The sequence below is a fragment of the Xiphias gladius genome, chromosome 5 (genome assembly GCF_016859285.1).
Source record: "Xiphias gladius isolate SHS-SW01 ecotype Sanya breed wild chromosome 5, ASM1685928v1, whole genome shotgun sequence".
Classification (NCBI taxonomy): domain Eukaryota; kingdom Metazoa; phylum Chordata; class Actinopteri; order Istiophoriformes; family Xiphiidae; genus Xiphias; species Xiphias gladius.
This window is the reverse complement of record NC_053404.1, coordinates 2,942,576-2,959,833: the sequence shown is the minus strand read 5'-3', so window position 1 is coordinate 2,959,833 and position 17,258 is coordinate 2,942,576. Positions and strand designations below refer to the sequence as shown.

Sequence of the window (17,258 nt, the reverse complement as noted above, 5' to 3'; positions counted from 1 at the left end):
ATAAGGAGCAATAATCTGTGAAAGCTGTTATATTATGTCTTTTGTGGCTCTGTAGGAGCTTTCTCAACTCTAAAAAAGTAACCTTGATGATGCCATTAGGGTTATCTTAGGCTTTGTGACTACAAATTTACAACATAAAGTCTGAGTCACAAACTGGAGGCACCGGGCAGACAGGGTCCAACAAAAGACACTATTGAGCTGCATTAGGGCTAACGCAGGATCTGGTGTTTTGGGTGCATTTAACTATTCTAGGGACAAAAAGTAAGGCTATTTTGGCTTCTGCTGCCCGTTTCCCCCTCAAGTCCCACAATTTTATGAAATCAAAACACAAAATTGCCTTTAAGTTCAGACAGGATAGGATGGACCTGACATGCCTAGAACTGGACTAAAGCTGCTTGCAAAAATCAATGATTTGTCATTTTATGTTTCCTTAGTAAGCTAGTTCTGAAACGATTGGCCAATCTATTGATTTCTACATTCTCAGAAAATGAATTGACAATGATTTTTTTTTGTTAACCAATTAATCATCGTAAATCATCTTTAAAGCAAAAATACTCAAAATTAGCTGATGTGTGAAACATTTTCTGTTTTTCTCAGCTTTATATTATCGGTTTTGAAATACCTTTCAGTTTTGGACTGCTGGTTAGACAAAGCGAGTAGTTTGAAGATGTCACCTTGGGCTTTGGAAAATTGTGATGGCTTAAATCATTCCCTCTAAAAAAGTAAATCAATCAATGATTCTGTAGCTACATTAAGCATTATCGCTCCACGCCTAATGGAATCATCAAACTACATTTCTCAGCAGTGAGTATAGCTGACAGATTCGATTCACATACTGGGTCTTTACACCAGCCACATTTGGCTCCAGCCTGGATGCACTCCCCGCAGAATTTGGCATTGGCATTGATGCACTCGTTCCCCTCTGGATGGAAAACAAAGAGAGAGGAGGAGGCAGAGTCAGAGTGAGCAGTGGTACAGCACAGTCCCTGCAAAGTAAGCAGCCTGTTAAGCCCCACGTGTTTACACATCTCTTCATGTGGAACACTGTGCGGCTCGATGGTAACTGGAGACAGAGGGAATATTCCGTCTTGTCCGTTAACTTCCAGGCTCCACGATGCTGAGGTGGAGCTCTGGTCAGTCATCATTGTGAGATGTACGTTTACTCTGCAAGCTGACATCAGCGAAATGACATCATGGGACTGAATAATGATGTCAGGCAGTATTGTTTAAGCAAATGAGATCTGACTCCGAAATCTTACCTTTCTGAGCGTTGCCGTAACAAAAGACTCCCAACAATGTGGATATCAAGAGCAGCTTCAGGTCCATCTGAAAACACACACAAGTAGTGATCCTTTTAACGTCGTCTCAACGCAAAAAGAGCTACTGCTGTTCGGAAAAGCAATATGCCATTTGTGAGTATGTGTCTTTCTCTTTGTAAACAATGATTGCTGGCGCGCTTGGTGGCTTGTACGCTTTAATCCATAATTTCTTGGACAAACAGATCCGGAGGAGCGAGAGAGAGATTCTCAGAGAGATGAAATATTATATCTGTAAATGGCCTGGTTATAATTGGAAGTAATAAATTATCCAGAGGCAGGGGCTTGGCTATTCTCAGTCAGCTAATTCAATTCAGACACAAACATGTACGCGCACACACACACACACATCAACTTGCCCCTAGCTTGGACTGCAGGCTTTTTCCCCACAACCCCTTTTACTGTAAATGGCACTGACTCCCTAGAGTCCACCCCTCTCTTGTCATGTATAATGATCCCTTGTCTGTGCGAAGGCCCTTTGGTCAGAACATTGATGCATCTTGCCTTACTCCTAATGCAAAGCTCATGACTTAGTAATGATATGGGGACTGAAGGGCCTTTTTCTGAAGTAAACGGCTGATTTGTGAACCATGTATAGCCGTTCCAGCTGCTCTGTGAGACCGTGCATAGACAGAGCAGTGCTTTGAGCAAACGCTTGCTAACAGGCTTACACTGATTATGCTAACATGCTTATGTTTAGCAGCTATAATGTTTGCTATGATCAACCATCTTAGTTTAACATGTGCTAACTAGCGCTAAACAAAAAAATACAACTGAAGCAGTCATCATTTTGCAGGTATTTGGTCACAAACCAAACAAATGGGCAAAGTGAAATTTTGACCTGCTGATGGCCCTAGAGGAAAAGTCAGGGGATAACCAAACTTAATACAATTCATCCAGAGGGGAACTTGAATATTTGTATAAAATTTCACGGATATCCATCCCATTGTTATGGAAATAATTTCGGTCTGGACCAAAGTGGCGGAACAACCACGGTATTTGGTGTTTCATTCAAAACCACAAGTTTCAACTTTATGTTGGTGCTACAGAAAAAGTCAGGGGATCAACCTCTGGGAACAATAGACGTCTGTCACAAATTCTGTGCCAATTGATTCAGTAAATGTCAAGATGTTTTGCAGGAAATAAAAGGTTTGACCTGCTGGTACTGCCAAATAAACCCCCAAACCCCCAAAATTGTTTCAGGAAAAAGTTAGGCGATCACAAAAGTTGGTAGGTTACACCCTCGGGAGATCATGAATGTCACCAAAGGGGAAAATTTCAATCCATTTCATTCTACCAACTAGTTGCAGAGATATTTCAGTTGACGAAAGGCCAACCAACACTGACCGACACAGCCATCCTTACAGCCAAACTGCAAGCATGGCTGAAAAATGCTTGGGAAGACTCCCTTTGAGGTTACAGTGTTATCGGCAATAAATAATTATGACAACAGAGCTAAGGTTATATTTATACTCTGTACTACAAATTAAGCACCAGGGATTTTCATTGATGTCATTACACACTGATCAGCCGCGACATTGGTAACTGGTTTTACTGTTGTGGCTGATCGGTGTAAATTCTACATTACTGTTGCTGTCTTAAAAGATTTAGTTAACACTGATGTGCTTTTGGGACTTACCACCTCTTATTGACAGCTCTAATAAGAGACAGCTGGGAGGGCTCCTACACAGAGACACCAAATTAATGATCTGGTGTTGCGTAAAGGTGAACTGGCCAGCAAGGGATCAGCATGTGCCGAATCTAATTAACATGTGGAATGTGAAACCAATCTCCCGCCTGGCCATAATTCACAAACTCATGGGAGTCATCTCTGAAAGAATCTCCGCATTAGCTAATGTCTACCGCACTGGATATTAAAGCATGAGGTTCAAATTAGAACCAGACAGACAGTGATAAAGTGACAAAACCTTTTTTTTCTGTTTTTACTTTCTTAGACCAGTGGCTGTGGCTATTCATAGAGGCTACATTAAAATTCCGCATTCCCTTACACTGTGGTAAAGGAAGCTCTGACGTTCAGTGTGCATGGTGTTGAGTGATGCATTCCTGAGTGCCTGTGTGAGTGTGTGTGTGTGTGTGTGGCAGTGTCCGTTTATATAGACACAAGAGGGGTAGACATCCTGTCTGCAGCCCCCCAGATTAGATCAGATGGCTTGAATCTCTGCTGCTTTACATGGGTGCTGCGTGTGATAGTGTCTGTATATTTGTTTTTGTTTCCATGTGAGATTAATACCTAATCTAACCTGGCGCTGCCACATCACTAATGCTCTACTGAAGCTACCACTTTCAATAAGGCTGTCACAAAACTTATATATGAGGACCTAAAATGAAAGATGCACTGAGTCTATTATCTGCGTGTGAAACTGTATAAACACTGTAAGAGTTTTTATTGTGTTGTAAGAGTAGACGTACGCAAGTGATTTAAGTAAACACAGAGCTTGAAGTGAAGGAATTTAGGTTCACATTCCTCTTATAACAAACCACATGCTCAGATATTTTCTTTTGCAGTCCTCCACTTTGCAGTTACACGGAATCATTCAAATGCAAACTACCTCTATAAAAGTCCAGCGAGGTGTCAAGCTAGAAAGACAACCGTGTTGTCTTTATACTGGGAAGTTAAGCAGCTGCAGAGAGGAATGCTCACTAAAAAACTACAGCACAATATAGAGCAGAAGACAGAGAGCAGGCCAAGAAAGGGCTTGGACCAGGATGTTAAACTGCATTCAAGAGGACCTCCAAAGCTCAGAGTTCAGAAGTTTTAAATACAATGTGGTTTTAGTTAACGTGGAACTAAAACATATGTATTTTTTCTTCTATAGAATTTTATAAGTAAAAACGCAGAATAAAGATGAAAAAATAGAGCTGATGAAGCCAATGAGATGGGGTGGGAACCTGGAAAAAGCTAGAAAGTGGACCTTGAGTTAATTTTTCTTTGTCAAACTATTATTTCCAAGGTCAAGTTTAACCTGTCACGCTCAAGAATTCTACATATCACTTGCTCTGATTCACCATCATTCATTTTCAACACATAATCTAAACCAACACTTTCAACTGGTCTAGCCTCGTGCAAATGTGCAGGATTCCCATTCGTCAGTGTTCGCACAATCACACCAAAAGCTTCATTTTTCATAAACTTACCAGCTTCTCCAGTGTTTGAAACTAAGACCAATCGACGATCGTTTAGCCTAAAAAAAAGCCTTGATCTAGACCTGTCACTAATGATTATTTTAATCATCAACTAATCTATTGATTATCATTTTTTATTTATACATCAATTGTTTAGTTATCAGTACATAACTAAAGTATATAAATGAACATATCTCACCTTTCCGCCTTACCCCATACACCTCTGACTTTCAGTACAATACTGAGTTTTCAGATGACTCTGCAGTTTTGGGGTTTTGTCAGCAATGGAAACGAATCAGAGTACAGTGACGTGGTGGACCACTTTTTTCTGGCGTGGTGTGGGAACAACCACTTGCTCCTGAATGTGGCCAACACCAAGGAGACGGCTGTAGACTTCAGGAGTACCACGACTATGTTAAATACCACTTCCATTCTTTTAGAGGAGGTGGAGGGATACAAATACCTTGGAATCCACCTTGACAACAGCCTGGACTGGAAATGCAACACAGAGGCTGTCTACAGGAAGGTCTACAGGAAGGGACGGAGCAGACTCTACTTCTTGAGGAAGCTTAGGACCTTAAATGTGTGCAGCAAGATGTTGCAGATCGGCAGCATCCGAGCTGGGCGACATCATGGGGAACATCTCGTATCCCCTCCGAGACCTGCTGGTCAAACAGTGGAGCGCTTTCAGTAGGAGACTTCTTCAACTCCGCTGTGACAAGGATCGGTACCGGAAGTCATTCCTGCCAGCTGCCATCACTGTACAGTGATTCTCCTCTGACACAATAGTTTTTCCTTGTAACAGGGCGGACTGCCCACCTAGACTTTTTTGCTCTATATACAGTATATGCAACTGACTTGCACTAATGTACGGTGTATTATAGTACACATTTCTATATTCAGCACACAGTATAGCTATGGGTTTGTCTTTAGTCTCTTTTTTCTATTATTTATATTTATTTTTTATATTTTATACCTTATTTAGTCTATTTAGTTATTGTATAGAATTTAGCCTTAATTGCATTCTATGTTATTTACCTATCTCACTGTTTTTGCGATTTATGTGAAATGGATGCCGCAACTCTGCAGTGTCCCTTCGGGACTAATAAAGTACTCTATCTATCCATCTATCATGTTATAATTATAGAAAAGAGTGAAAAAATTCATATCGCACTTCCCCAGAGTCCAAGGCGATGTCTCCAACCTGGATGTATTGTCCGACCAACATTCCAAAAATGCAAATATATTCAGTTTAAAATTATACCAAACAGAGAAAAGCAGCTAATCCTCACACGTACAGTAGCTGTAACCATAGACTGTTTGGTAATTTTACTTAATAAGAAACTTAAATGATTAATCAATTATCAAAATGGTTGCCAAATATTTTTGTGATGATCGACTAATTGATTGATAGCTGCAACTCTACCTTGATAAATTTTGGGAAGAAAAAAGTAGTAGTAGTCAGCCACGTCTATATGTGCTGTAATGTGTTTATGTCTTGATGGTCTGTGTGTCTAAACCTGATCGGTGTATGTCCTAGATCCAGCTTTCTGTCAGGTGTTATCAACCTTATTTTGCAGATGAGGTTTCCTGGGTATATTTATGCAGAAAGCATCCGTGAAGATGTACAATGCAGATGTAAAATGTACCCAGGTACATAAAACATGGTTTGCGACCTGATTTTTAGGGTAAATGTGGATGACTATCCCGTGAACCTCCTGCTTCTTAAAAAGGGTATTCAGCTTGGGTTTCGGGTTGGGGTTGAGGCTTAAATGACTTCTCAGCAGGACTGTGTTGAAGCCCGACCAGAAGCTGCGGCCAAAGAGATTTTTCAAAAGTAAGTCTGTGAATGTATTCTTCATGACCGAGACATAATATGAGATCTGAATCATCACAATAACACAAATATGTAGACTGTGCAATAATCCACCACAGTTTAATATACTGGTAAAAAGTGAAACAAAACAGTGAACAAAGGTTTTAAACCTTGTTAAATGAAAATAATACAAAAAAAACCAAAACATTAAAACTATGGTAAATATACTATTTCCTGGCTCCACATTACCTACACTGACTTCTGCGGTGACACTGACCATATCTGAATTTTTCCGTAGGTGCTCGGATGGGCTGACCAGAATGTGCAACACTCCCTGACAACAGCCTTAAACTGTTCTCCCCTGTGGGACAGCTTCTAGGAAGCACGATTCTCGGAAACCATACCCAAATACCCTTTTGAACGAGCAAGATAATGCCAGGAAAACATTATCTTGTATTACTGAGTGACTTCACTGTAAATAATAGTCAGTTTGGTGTATGAGGTTTGAAAACTGCACGCTCCAGTAAGTGCACTTTCATAAACAGCTTGAATATTTTGATAAAGACAAATTCCAGCCAGTTTACTGTCAACAGCAAGACAGAGATGTGCTGGTTATTCTCCTACAGTGAGGTAGTTTAGTGAGCTCTCACGCTCTTCATGTGTCTCTCAGTCAGACACCAGCATGCGTGCACGCACATTTTTCTCCTCAGTGCCTGTCCACTTGACACACACACCTGAGCTGTGACTAATTGCGGCCCGGTGTTTCACTGGCTTTCAAAGCTCTATCAGTTGGCAGGAGATGTTGATGCCTGGCAGACGCTTTGGTGCGTGACTAAAACAGGCCACGCTTTTCAGGCCTTCCCTTTGGGACCGAATGCCCCCTGACCAGGATAGTAACCTGCATTACTGTTACTGCACTTTGGAGAAATGTGAGTCATGACACCCATGATGCTGGGATGCCCTATTTGTAAACACCCTTACAACCTCCTTTGTCCGCTTTGTTACTATTAATTCAGTATTTAACTAGAGCTGAAACAGTCAATCAAATCAAAAAAATTGGACATTTCATAACTGTTTAAGCCAAGGAAAAATGCCAGGATTCAGACGAGAATTTGCAGGCTTTAGTTTTTTATGTCACTAATTTAGACGACGCGTGGATGAACTGATGAATCCAAAAAAGGACAACAACACAAGAGCAAACACAAACCAAGAACTCAGATCAGTGTGCAGTCTCTTTTCAGTCTGTTCCTCTTGTAGATGCGACCATTAAATTCATAACGAGGTGGCCAGAGGCAGCTAACCACCTGGAGTCGGCAGACTATCAGTGCATAATGTAAATATTCACGCACAATGTGCGCATTGTAATAGGTTGAGGTCAACTTCATTGCATTCGTTCAATATATCACTCCGCTCTATGTTGTATTAAACTTTAAAAAAACTTCTTACTGTGCTTTGGCTCCTGAAGTGTCCACTCAGGGACCCTCTGGAGGTTCCTGGACCCCCGTGTGAAAGCCTCCGGTCTAGCTTAATTGAGCCGCACAAACCCTACCCGTGAATGAGTGGATTTACTTTCCTTTTAAGCTGAGCGGCATTTGCAAGTGCTTGGAGGTACTTACTTGAGCAAGCATTGCCATGAATAATGACCAGCAGAGTCGGAGAAACAGCTTGACAACTAAAGCATACGGGGCAGCGGTAGAGAACTGCTGGTGGATCAGAGTCACAGAGCTCTTTGTGGAAGAGGGCCTGTGCTTCCCTCCCTCAGAATGGCTGTTCATCTCCGGCGTTGAAAAAAAAGAAACTGAAAAGAAAGAAAAACAGGAAAGGGTGGCGCAGAACTCGGAGGGAAAGGAGCTGCCTCAAGTCCGAAGGAAGGGTTTTTTACAGAATTTCTTTGCTTCTGCTGAGTTAGCCCTTTAGTCCCTCCTAATTATCCCTCCAACATTTGTGAAGTATGTGTCTGGTAGTTAGGGTCTTTTTAATGAATGACATATTTATGTTACTATTATAACATAAATAATTTAGGGTAGGCAGCTACAGTTTGGTGCATAAGTAATTGGACACTGACACAATTTTCATAATTTTGCCTCTCTACACCACCACAATGGATTTGAAATGAAGCCGTCAAGATGTGATTGAAGTGTCGACTTTCAGCTTTAATTTAATAACAGAATTATCGCATTAACTGCGTAGGAATTACGGACATTTTTATACATAGTCCCTTGTTTTCAGAGGCTCATCCTATACATCCATCCTCCCCCTTTCTTTCACAAGTTTCCTTTCTCGCTCCCTCTCTCGGTCTCCCTCCCCCCCTCATACCACAGTTCACTCTCTCCACAGTGAGCCGAGCCAAACCAGCGGCCCCTTGACTTCACATTCTCTTCAAACAGCGCAGAGCAGAGAACATGACTGGGCTCTGAGACGTACAGACTGTCCGACAGAATAGTGGGGGAATACCAAACAGTGTCCGTCTGTGTCTCTGTCCAACCCCACCCCCACCTCCCACCGCCATCCGGAGGACCCTCTCATGGGAGACAAAGCAATGAATCAGGCTGCCCTCTGAGACTATGACAGAGGGTGTGATCTTTAAAGTGTTCCCACTGACTGTCCCGTCCTTTCCAAAACAGTCACTATGTGATAAATAATTAAATTAGTAAATGAGAAAAGGTGTTGATGTCTTCAAACTTTCTCTTTACTTTGCTTCTAGGACAGTGATATGGGCAGAGAATCCAATGTGGTTTCCAGTGTGATCTTTCCACAGAAGAAAAAAAAAATGAAAAAAATACTCGAGGATGACGGCCCAAATGTCATCACAGTTTCCAGATTACATGAGCAATCCAGTTTTCAAACTGTTTCTCAATAGAGGAAGCTTCGTCAGATAGAAAACAAAAAAGTGAAAATAACTGTGTTGAACTCTGAGAGATGGACTGGAACCTTGTGAGCTTGCAAAAACAGTGCCAATGAGTTTCCATTGCGTCTGATTCAGCCTGCCGGTCTTTATTTTTAGTTTCAAAATAATATATATGTATATTATTGACCTCAGCTTTTTTTTTCACATTCTGAGAAATGGTTCAATGATTTAGGGCACTATAACGTTAAAAAACATGAAGCATATTCTACAAAATTTCTACCACTGGTAAGACTCAAGTAATATCCTCAAGGTAGCCTTACCTAGGATTTACATTCCCTCTGGACTGCATGTCAGATGGTTGCATACCGTTGGGCCCCTCCCCATAAACCAGCCCTCGAAGTCAAATATTGAATGAGGTATTGCACTGAGCAAGAATATTTAACTTTGCTGCCAGCATAATGGCAAAGTGAACTTTCATCAGTCCATTGACATGTTTATCAGTGACATGTTAAAACATAGTGTGAGGGTAGGGGAGTCATAAAGGCAGCAAGCCAATTTACAATAATGTCTGTTACACAGCAATATCTATCTAAAGTTTGCTAACATAAGCTCCCATAAGACTTTTTTGCGTTTGCCATGCGTCTCTGCAGTCAAGGTTTGGTTGGCAGACCTCTAAATAAAGAAGTGGTTACTAAAAGCGGAAGTCCACCAACCAAACCTACCCCATAGGGGTTACATCCCCTCACTTGCAGAAACACATAGCAAAGAAAGAAAAATCTGCTACAGTCGTACTGTACAAGTAGAAGGCACATCACACCAGAAAGTGGCACAGCAAAATTAATTTGCGTGTTTTTGCGAATCACTCTTGGTTCTAGAAGCTTGGTGGCATGGTGTCTACCTGCAGGACTACTTAGTGAACTACTATACCTAATGTGCTAACTGCTAAAATCAGTCAAAATAGCTCCCAGTGCTACCTAAGTTCGTAAATTGCCCATTAGCAAGCTAGTTAGCTCAGTCACTAATGGAACAGTACGTTCTCAAGAGATGTATTTGTACCATCGACTTCTGTCTTACAAGTGTCTGCAAACTAGTCCTCCTTTGAGGAGTAAATCCATAGTGATTGTGGCGATTCTGGAGAAATGAATTATTTTTCCTGTCAAATTTCCCCATTTTAAATGCTAGTGTGACTGGGCCTTAAGGCTGCAGCCATTAAACCCCTGAGTGTACCAAGTTCTGCAAGGGTGTGGTTTATTGCTTACATTAAACTTTTTATTTTTAAGAAGGAGATTGTTTTATGTTTTATTTTTTCTTTCCAAAGTTAGACATTCTTGCTTTGATGCTTAAAAAATTATGACATACCATTGTTTTAGAAGGGTTATTGAACTGTAGTTGATCAAAGTGGCAACCGAGATACCTCGTGGTACAAGTGGTCCACATGTTTTTCCATTCAGGTCATAAAGTATGTAAAATGATAGTCACAGGTCTTTGATAATCAGGTATTTTACAGCAGTTTCAGAAACGGTTCAGCAGAGTTACTCTAGAGTGAGACCCACCTATGCACTCTGTAAACGTTTAACTGAACAGTAGGGGTAGTAGCTACGGCCTAAATTCCAGTTTTAGCAATGGCTCAGCAGAGGGCTTGCTGCTGGTCTTGAAAATTCTGCTCTTCTGCTTTTCACACAAAACACTTAGCCACATATGTTGGCAGGAAGCCTGCCAACATTCCCCTTGTGTGACAGAGGCTAAAGATACACTTCTTCGGGGGATATTGCCTTGGAAGGACTTTCTAACTTTTCCAGTCAGAAAATCAGTAACATTTAAGCACTTCTGGTTTCTTTTCTGCACCTAAAATAAATTCATATTGAATAGTGTTCACATCTCATCACATCCTGTCCTTGCACAGCAGGCCAGCAGAAACAATTAAGGCAAAACCACAAAACTCTCTGGGACTGCCAAGTCCATATCATTATTCATGGCTCCATCTCTCTGTTCAAAATAGCTGTGCAGTGCTAAAAAGTTATTTCTGACTTGTCTTCCCCAGCTGGCCTCTGCAATCACTCCAAAAGGTGGACTAATCACAAGAGACACAAAATCACAAAACTGCCTGAACCACATAGAGACATACAACTGACCTAGTTGGACAGAATACACATCTCATGCAACCAACCTGGTTTGAATAATATAAATAACTAAATTTCCACGCAATGTGTCCTTCCTGAAAGGGAAACATGTTCCATGATTAAAAAGCTCCAAAGCTGTTAGACTGCTGCATTTTTGAAGTAAAAGGCAGTAACCTGCCAGAAACAAGCTTTGCTCAAGCATCTGTAATATCAGGCATTTTTAGTGAGCCATCTGTTTTACCGTTTATGGTGTTCTTCTAAAAGCAGATCTAGAGGAGGGCAGAGCATCCGATTCTCACCACCAACCACCAGGCTAAAACATATGCTAGTTTTGAGGATCTTGCGGGGCTGCCTGGCTGTGACAGTGTGAGCCCAGGGCTCAGCCTGTGGAGCTGGGATCTGCTGTACAGTAAGCCTCCCCAAACTCCCTGTCTTTGCTGAGTCGGCCCTTCCTTTGCTGAAACACAGGAAGCTCAACTGGATCACACAGGAAGCCGGTATCATGTTGCCTGGAATCCAGCCACATCTCCTTCTTGAAACCATAAAGATGACATATTGGGCATTCAGTTGAAAAAGGAAGGAAATACAGAGAGAAAAGAGAGACAGAGGGTGGAGACCAGACTGCCCTGTTACAGAGAGTTGAAAATGTTGCGAGCTGCCGAAACGGCAGCGTATTGTCTCTGTGAATCAAGCGTGTCTGATTTTCTAAACCTAAACCAGGCCATCACTGTAATCTAAGCTCTGGGAAAAGCAAAACAAGTCTGGAAACTGCTTCAGACAAACCTAGCAACACAGCCAAAGGACCTCACTGGACATGAACAAACGCCTGTCACAGATATTAATCCTCTGCTCATAATGACAATGCTAACAGACTTATGCTTAGCCGGTTTAATCTTGACTGTCTTTACCTTTAGCATGCTAACACTTACTAATTAGCACTACACACAAAGTACTGCTAAGGTCATAAACCAAAGTATTTGACCTGATGGTGGCACTAGCTGAAAAGCTAAGGTATCACCAAGTTATTACAATTCATCCTGAGGAAAAAATGAATGACTCTACCAAAGTTCATGGTAATCCATCCAATCTTTGTTGAGATATTTCACTCAAAACTAAATATGTCAACCTCACAGAGGCAGTGAGGGGAAAGTAAGGACAAACCACAGAAGCCACACAATTGTACACAAGAACAGCAGCACAGAGAGCATACTACAGTGTATAAGCTGTCCAACAGAAGCTAAAAGTCACAAAGACAATGTAGAAACTACTAGTTCAGTTCTATTTTCGCTACACAGACGGATACGTCAAAGTTTGGTCTGAATCGGATTTGAACTCTGCAGCAGGCCAGCTGTGGACGCCTCTGTCTCCGCTGAAGTAATAATGCTCAAAAAGTGGCACATTAACGACGCACAGATGTCATTCATTAGGCTCCAGATTTGTCGCTTGAACTGGAGGGCCTCCGCTGCCGCTATCAGGGGAGAGTGAAAACTCTGCAGAGCTAAACAGTGAGCGCTCTACGGCTGCATGGGTTTTCTCTCGGGAACACTACAGGAATATCTGTCATGTTTAATTGCAAGGCTTTTCTTAGGGGGCACTGACTGAACATCGTGTTCTAAAACTGTTTTCAAGCTCTGCTGTACTGCTTAATCCGAACAATAGACCCTGAGCGTAAGGCTTGTACTTTAGAGAACCTTCCGTGCCGTACAGCTGCCAAGCTTGATGTCCCTGAACTGCACTGCTGATGTTGAATATAAATGAATGAATGAGGAATCAAGCTAGTGATTTACCTCATTAGTCTGCCTCAATTTATGGTACTTACACTTCTTTCTGTAAAGTTCCTCAAGCAGCAGTTGGTGTGAAGTCTAATCATTAATGGAAGGAACGAACTACTTCCCTTGCGGTGTTGAGCAAATTACTTGAAAACTGTAATCAATTATCCATTGCACATTAGTCAATGAAAAAGTAATTACACTGCTTAACAAATAACTCAACCGCAAAAGGAAAATGTTAGATTGCTCGGTACTTAGAAATAGAAAACACGACACTGCAGTTTAACAAGCAGGCAGCTCCACAGTTTGGAGGGATTTACTGACCATCAAGCGGTGAGCTCAACCTCGGTGACTGCGCACAGCTCTCCAGAAGTCCTGACCCTCAGAAGCACAGTCAAGCGCCCTCCAACTCTAAAACAAAGGTGACTCCTGAATGAATGCGTGCCTGTGGCTTCAAACTTGCCACATCAGCCGGCCAGGAACACTCAAACATGTAGATAAACAAACAATTTTCTGAATTACCCGGAGCTGCATTCGTCCTCTTTTGCTAGAGCCTACTGTCTGCCCTGCACCTCAACCACGTCCCAGACCAGTCCGGCCACTGAACACAGAGAGACCAAACTGATATCAACCCTCCATCGAACACCTAGTTATGTTGGGGTATCTATGTAGTCTGAAAGGTTTTACATATTCAACTCTCCTGTATTATCCCCTAGAATTTCCTAAATTAGATGTTTTTTTTCAAAACAACTATTATCAAGCGATTTCAGACAAGCACATCTGCAAGTACAGAAATTTCCCAACGTTAATGAGTGGCTTTGAAGAAGCCCCCCGTGTAGGAGGTTACAGTACTTACAGGGTGTTTCTGTCTCTGGACTGGCTCACTTAACACCCCCTGAGAGGTCAGCGTCTGACAGACCACATTCGCTGTGACGGAGAACAGTGTCAGCAATGTAGTGGTTCTATGTGTTGGTGCATGTGGGCCACTGAGGGCAGGCACATGGGAAGGGGTCGATGCTCGGAAAGTGAGCAAAGGTATGACGGAAATTCCTGTTGTCAAAATATTTACAGGACCAATTTTATAAACTTTGTTATAAACCTTCATTGCTTAAGACGGCTTCTACATATACTGTAGGTTTAAATAGAATATAGTCCAATTTATATATTAGAAGATAGACTTAAGTACTACTTATAATAATACTTAAAAATCAGCTAAATCACCTCCCTACTGGCTCCTATCTAATAAGGGCAAAAATAAAAAACATTGAGAAAACAGTATTCCATACTCAGTGCCAACAGAGTTTTTGACGTTTGATACCGAGCCCTGATTTTTCCCATCGAGCATAATGACCCTTTCGTTGACTACCGCTCTGTTGTTGCAAGTGTGGGTGAGAGAAAAAGCCAGTGTTCCTGTTAGTGAACAGGGGCGGATTTCTAAACACAAACTCTTACACCCTTGAACTGAGTCGGGCGGTGAAGGAAAGGCACGTACACATTTCTTTTCTGACTCACAGCCCCCTCGCGGTTGGACCTTCACACTGTCACAATAACGAACACACCGACGGAACCCGCAAGCCCCCGAAAGTCTGCCGCTATTTACTACCAACACAACACCTAGGGCTTAATTTCCTCGGCGGACCCTGGCAATCAGAGGTCAGCTTTGAACCCGCCACTGCTCCCCAGTGGTTCAGAAGCTGTTTTTAGATGCAGGAGTCCCCGAGGAGCCCAGAAGTGTATTTGAGCTAAATGTGGAGAGAGTGTATAAGCAGCTCTACATGACGCAAACCAAAACCAAGAACATGGCCCACCCCGCAATCTAGCTGCAAAAATAGCCAAGTGTGATATTCAGAAGAATGGGACGGAACAAAAGCAGTAAAGGAAGTTATTGTGTTGCGCAGAAAATGGTTAAAAATATTTGCTGCTATAGTCTCACTAGACTCTTACATGGCATATGGTTCGGGGAACCTTCAGAATGTGGGAAAGACTGCTGAGGTTTGTGCTTGTTTGTCTGGCACAAGCTTCACTGCCTATCGAATCGCAGGTAACTGCTCCGCTGGGATCATCAGTTATAGACCCGCCCTCAAACTTTGCAGAATAAGTGCATGTGTGCGAGTGAGCGAATGTGTGTGTGTGTGTGTGTGGTGAAGATAAATAGCCGTAACGGGCGACTACTTGTACCACTTTACACCTCCGAGCCTGAGATCACACCCTCCAGCACAAAGTGTGTGCCGCAGAGGGTAATCATAGACATACATCATTTCCATCCCATAGGACACACACACACACACAGTCACAGAGTGCACATTCATCACGTCCGCCTCGAGGGGAATAGTCCACACATAAGGTGTGTGTCAGTCACTGACAAAGAAACAAACACACACACCATAAAATGTCACATGTCCAGAAGAAGGGCCTGGGTGTGGCCTTGCGTGTGCAGTAAGTTGCCTCATAAATCAGGCGGGAGCCCGGCCCCGTAGCAGCAGTTGTTCCCCGGGGTCCTGGGGTCACATCCATTCAGCTGGTGGCTACTGGCTCCGCTACTGTCTTTCAACCCACCCCCCTCTGTCCTACATTTACCCTCCTCCTCAATTAGCGTCCCCCCCTCCCTCCGCCCTTCCTGCCTCCATTTCCCTGATTAAACTGATGCCTAGGCTCTCCGGCTACTGTGGGGAGTCAGCTCGGTCAGCTGTATTTATTAGTTCTTCATCCTCCGGCTCTCCTTCAGATAAAATTGGCGGGGGCTTTGCTGCTTGATCCAATCAATGAATCCCGCACGGCCTGTCAGTCATGCACTGCATGGGCAACAACAAGCTGCGGGCTCTTTACGTTCTGCCCCAAAGCTACTGACAGTGTTTCCGTTGTGCATCCGATTTCTCAAACAGAAGTCCTGCTCAACATACTGCATCCATGCCTCTCTTGCTACGGATTCCCTGCATTCAGTCTCTTTGGGAACCCTCTGACCCGTGCTTCCAGCACTTCAAACCATTTACTAACATCTCTTTCCCTCTGGTCTGCCAGCATCTCCTGTGACCTGACCCCTGAGTAATCGAAATGAATCAGCCTGCTGCGTGTGGCATGATGGATGGATGGATAGCGCACTGTGGATCACAACATTTTCACAATGCAGATTAGTCCAGCAATGACAGTGCAGCCCCCCCACCACCACCGCCACCACCCTCACTACCGCCACTTTTGAAGGAAGAAATAAGCCACAACTGCTTCCTACCCACCGAAAATCACTTCGAGCGACCGGTTTGAAACTAACACCTTGGACTCGGGGGCTCTAATGGTGGCAGTGACAGGATATAGCACTGCAGGCAGGAACTACCCTGAGGTCACCATGAACTAAACTCCGAGCCCGGTGGACGGCCACCGATCCGCACGGGAGCCTCAAGGCGACACCGCAAGAGACGGAAAATCCCTCTCGGCACCTTTAAGATCACCGTAGATTTGATAGGAAGGGATGCGAACACACTAGAAAAATCTCTGCAAAAATGAAATCAAATAAAAATGTGACCGCAACAACAACGCGAATCTTAGGTTGGGACAAAAGCCTGACGTGCTCGTTTACCTTGGCGCTGTGATGCTATTCCCGAGGCAACATTCAGGGGAAGCCGGCTCTCCCTGTCCAGCTCCCTGCGACGACCCGCTACGAAGCAGCACACAGACGCACCGAGAGACTATCTGCCTCTGCCCTGCTGGCACCCGGGGGCCGCCTTTCTCCTCCGCAAAGAAGTCACGGTAGGTCCCCCCCGCCGCTCATTCCCCTCAGCCTCCCTCCGCGGCGAGAACGAGCACGCTTCACTGCTCAAACCACAGGCGGGAGCCGCTCGACGGCTTGAGAACGAGACGGTATCCCGGAGGCGGCTGGTCGCTTTTCCGCGATGCGAACCGGGGAGAGATGGGGAGGCACAGACCCGCAGAGCTCGGCTCCTCCTGCCCAAATTGTACGAGGCGTCAAGCGCCAAGCGCACGACAGAGCTTCCCCGGTGACAACCTTCAAAATAAAACCCAACCCCCTGCGCGAGTCCGGCGAGGGAAGACTCAATTCAAAAAAAACGGAAATCTCTTGAACTCGTTCGAGTCAAACATGCAGCGAGCATGGATTTAAATAGTTTAAAACAAAGCCCTTCCTTGAATGGAAACCTACCGGATTCCACAGCCAACTGGTGTACCTGCCGCACCCCCTCGCTACTCTTACACGGCCCGGCTCGGTGGCCAAATCCCGGCTTCACCTTTAGGCCC

The 17,258-nt window shown here is 43.5% G+C and overlaps 1 protein-coding gene across 7 annotated transcripts in view; it reads right to left on the bottom strand.

Annotated features, from left to right (window-relative positions):
- The window catches only part of itgb1a (integrin, beta 1a), a 27,807-nt gene extending 10,549 nt beyond the window's left edge, over positions 1-17,258 (bottom strand). For 2 of the 7 annotated variants that reach the window (XM_040127182.1, XM_040127181.1), the window contains exons 1-3: positions 7,893-8,066; positions 1,260-1,326; positions 837-922 (exon numbers count right to left, since the gene is read on the bottom strand). In XM_040127182.1, coding sequence (XP_039983116.1) covers positions 837-922; positions 1,260-1,326; positions 7,893-8,051 — 312 coding nt within the window. In that variant the 5' untranslated portion in view covers positions 8,052-8,066. Of the gene's footprint in view, positions 1-836; positions 923-1,259; positions 1,327-7,892; positions 8,067-11,485; positions 11,614-13,337; positions 13,410-13,535; positions 13,563-16,584; positions 16,959-17,163 lie in introns of those variants that run through there. The other 5 variants (XM_040127186.1, XM_040127185.1, XM_040127183.1 and 2 more) reach the window with 5 other exon arrangements.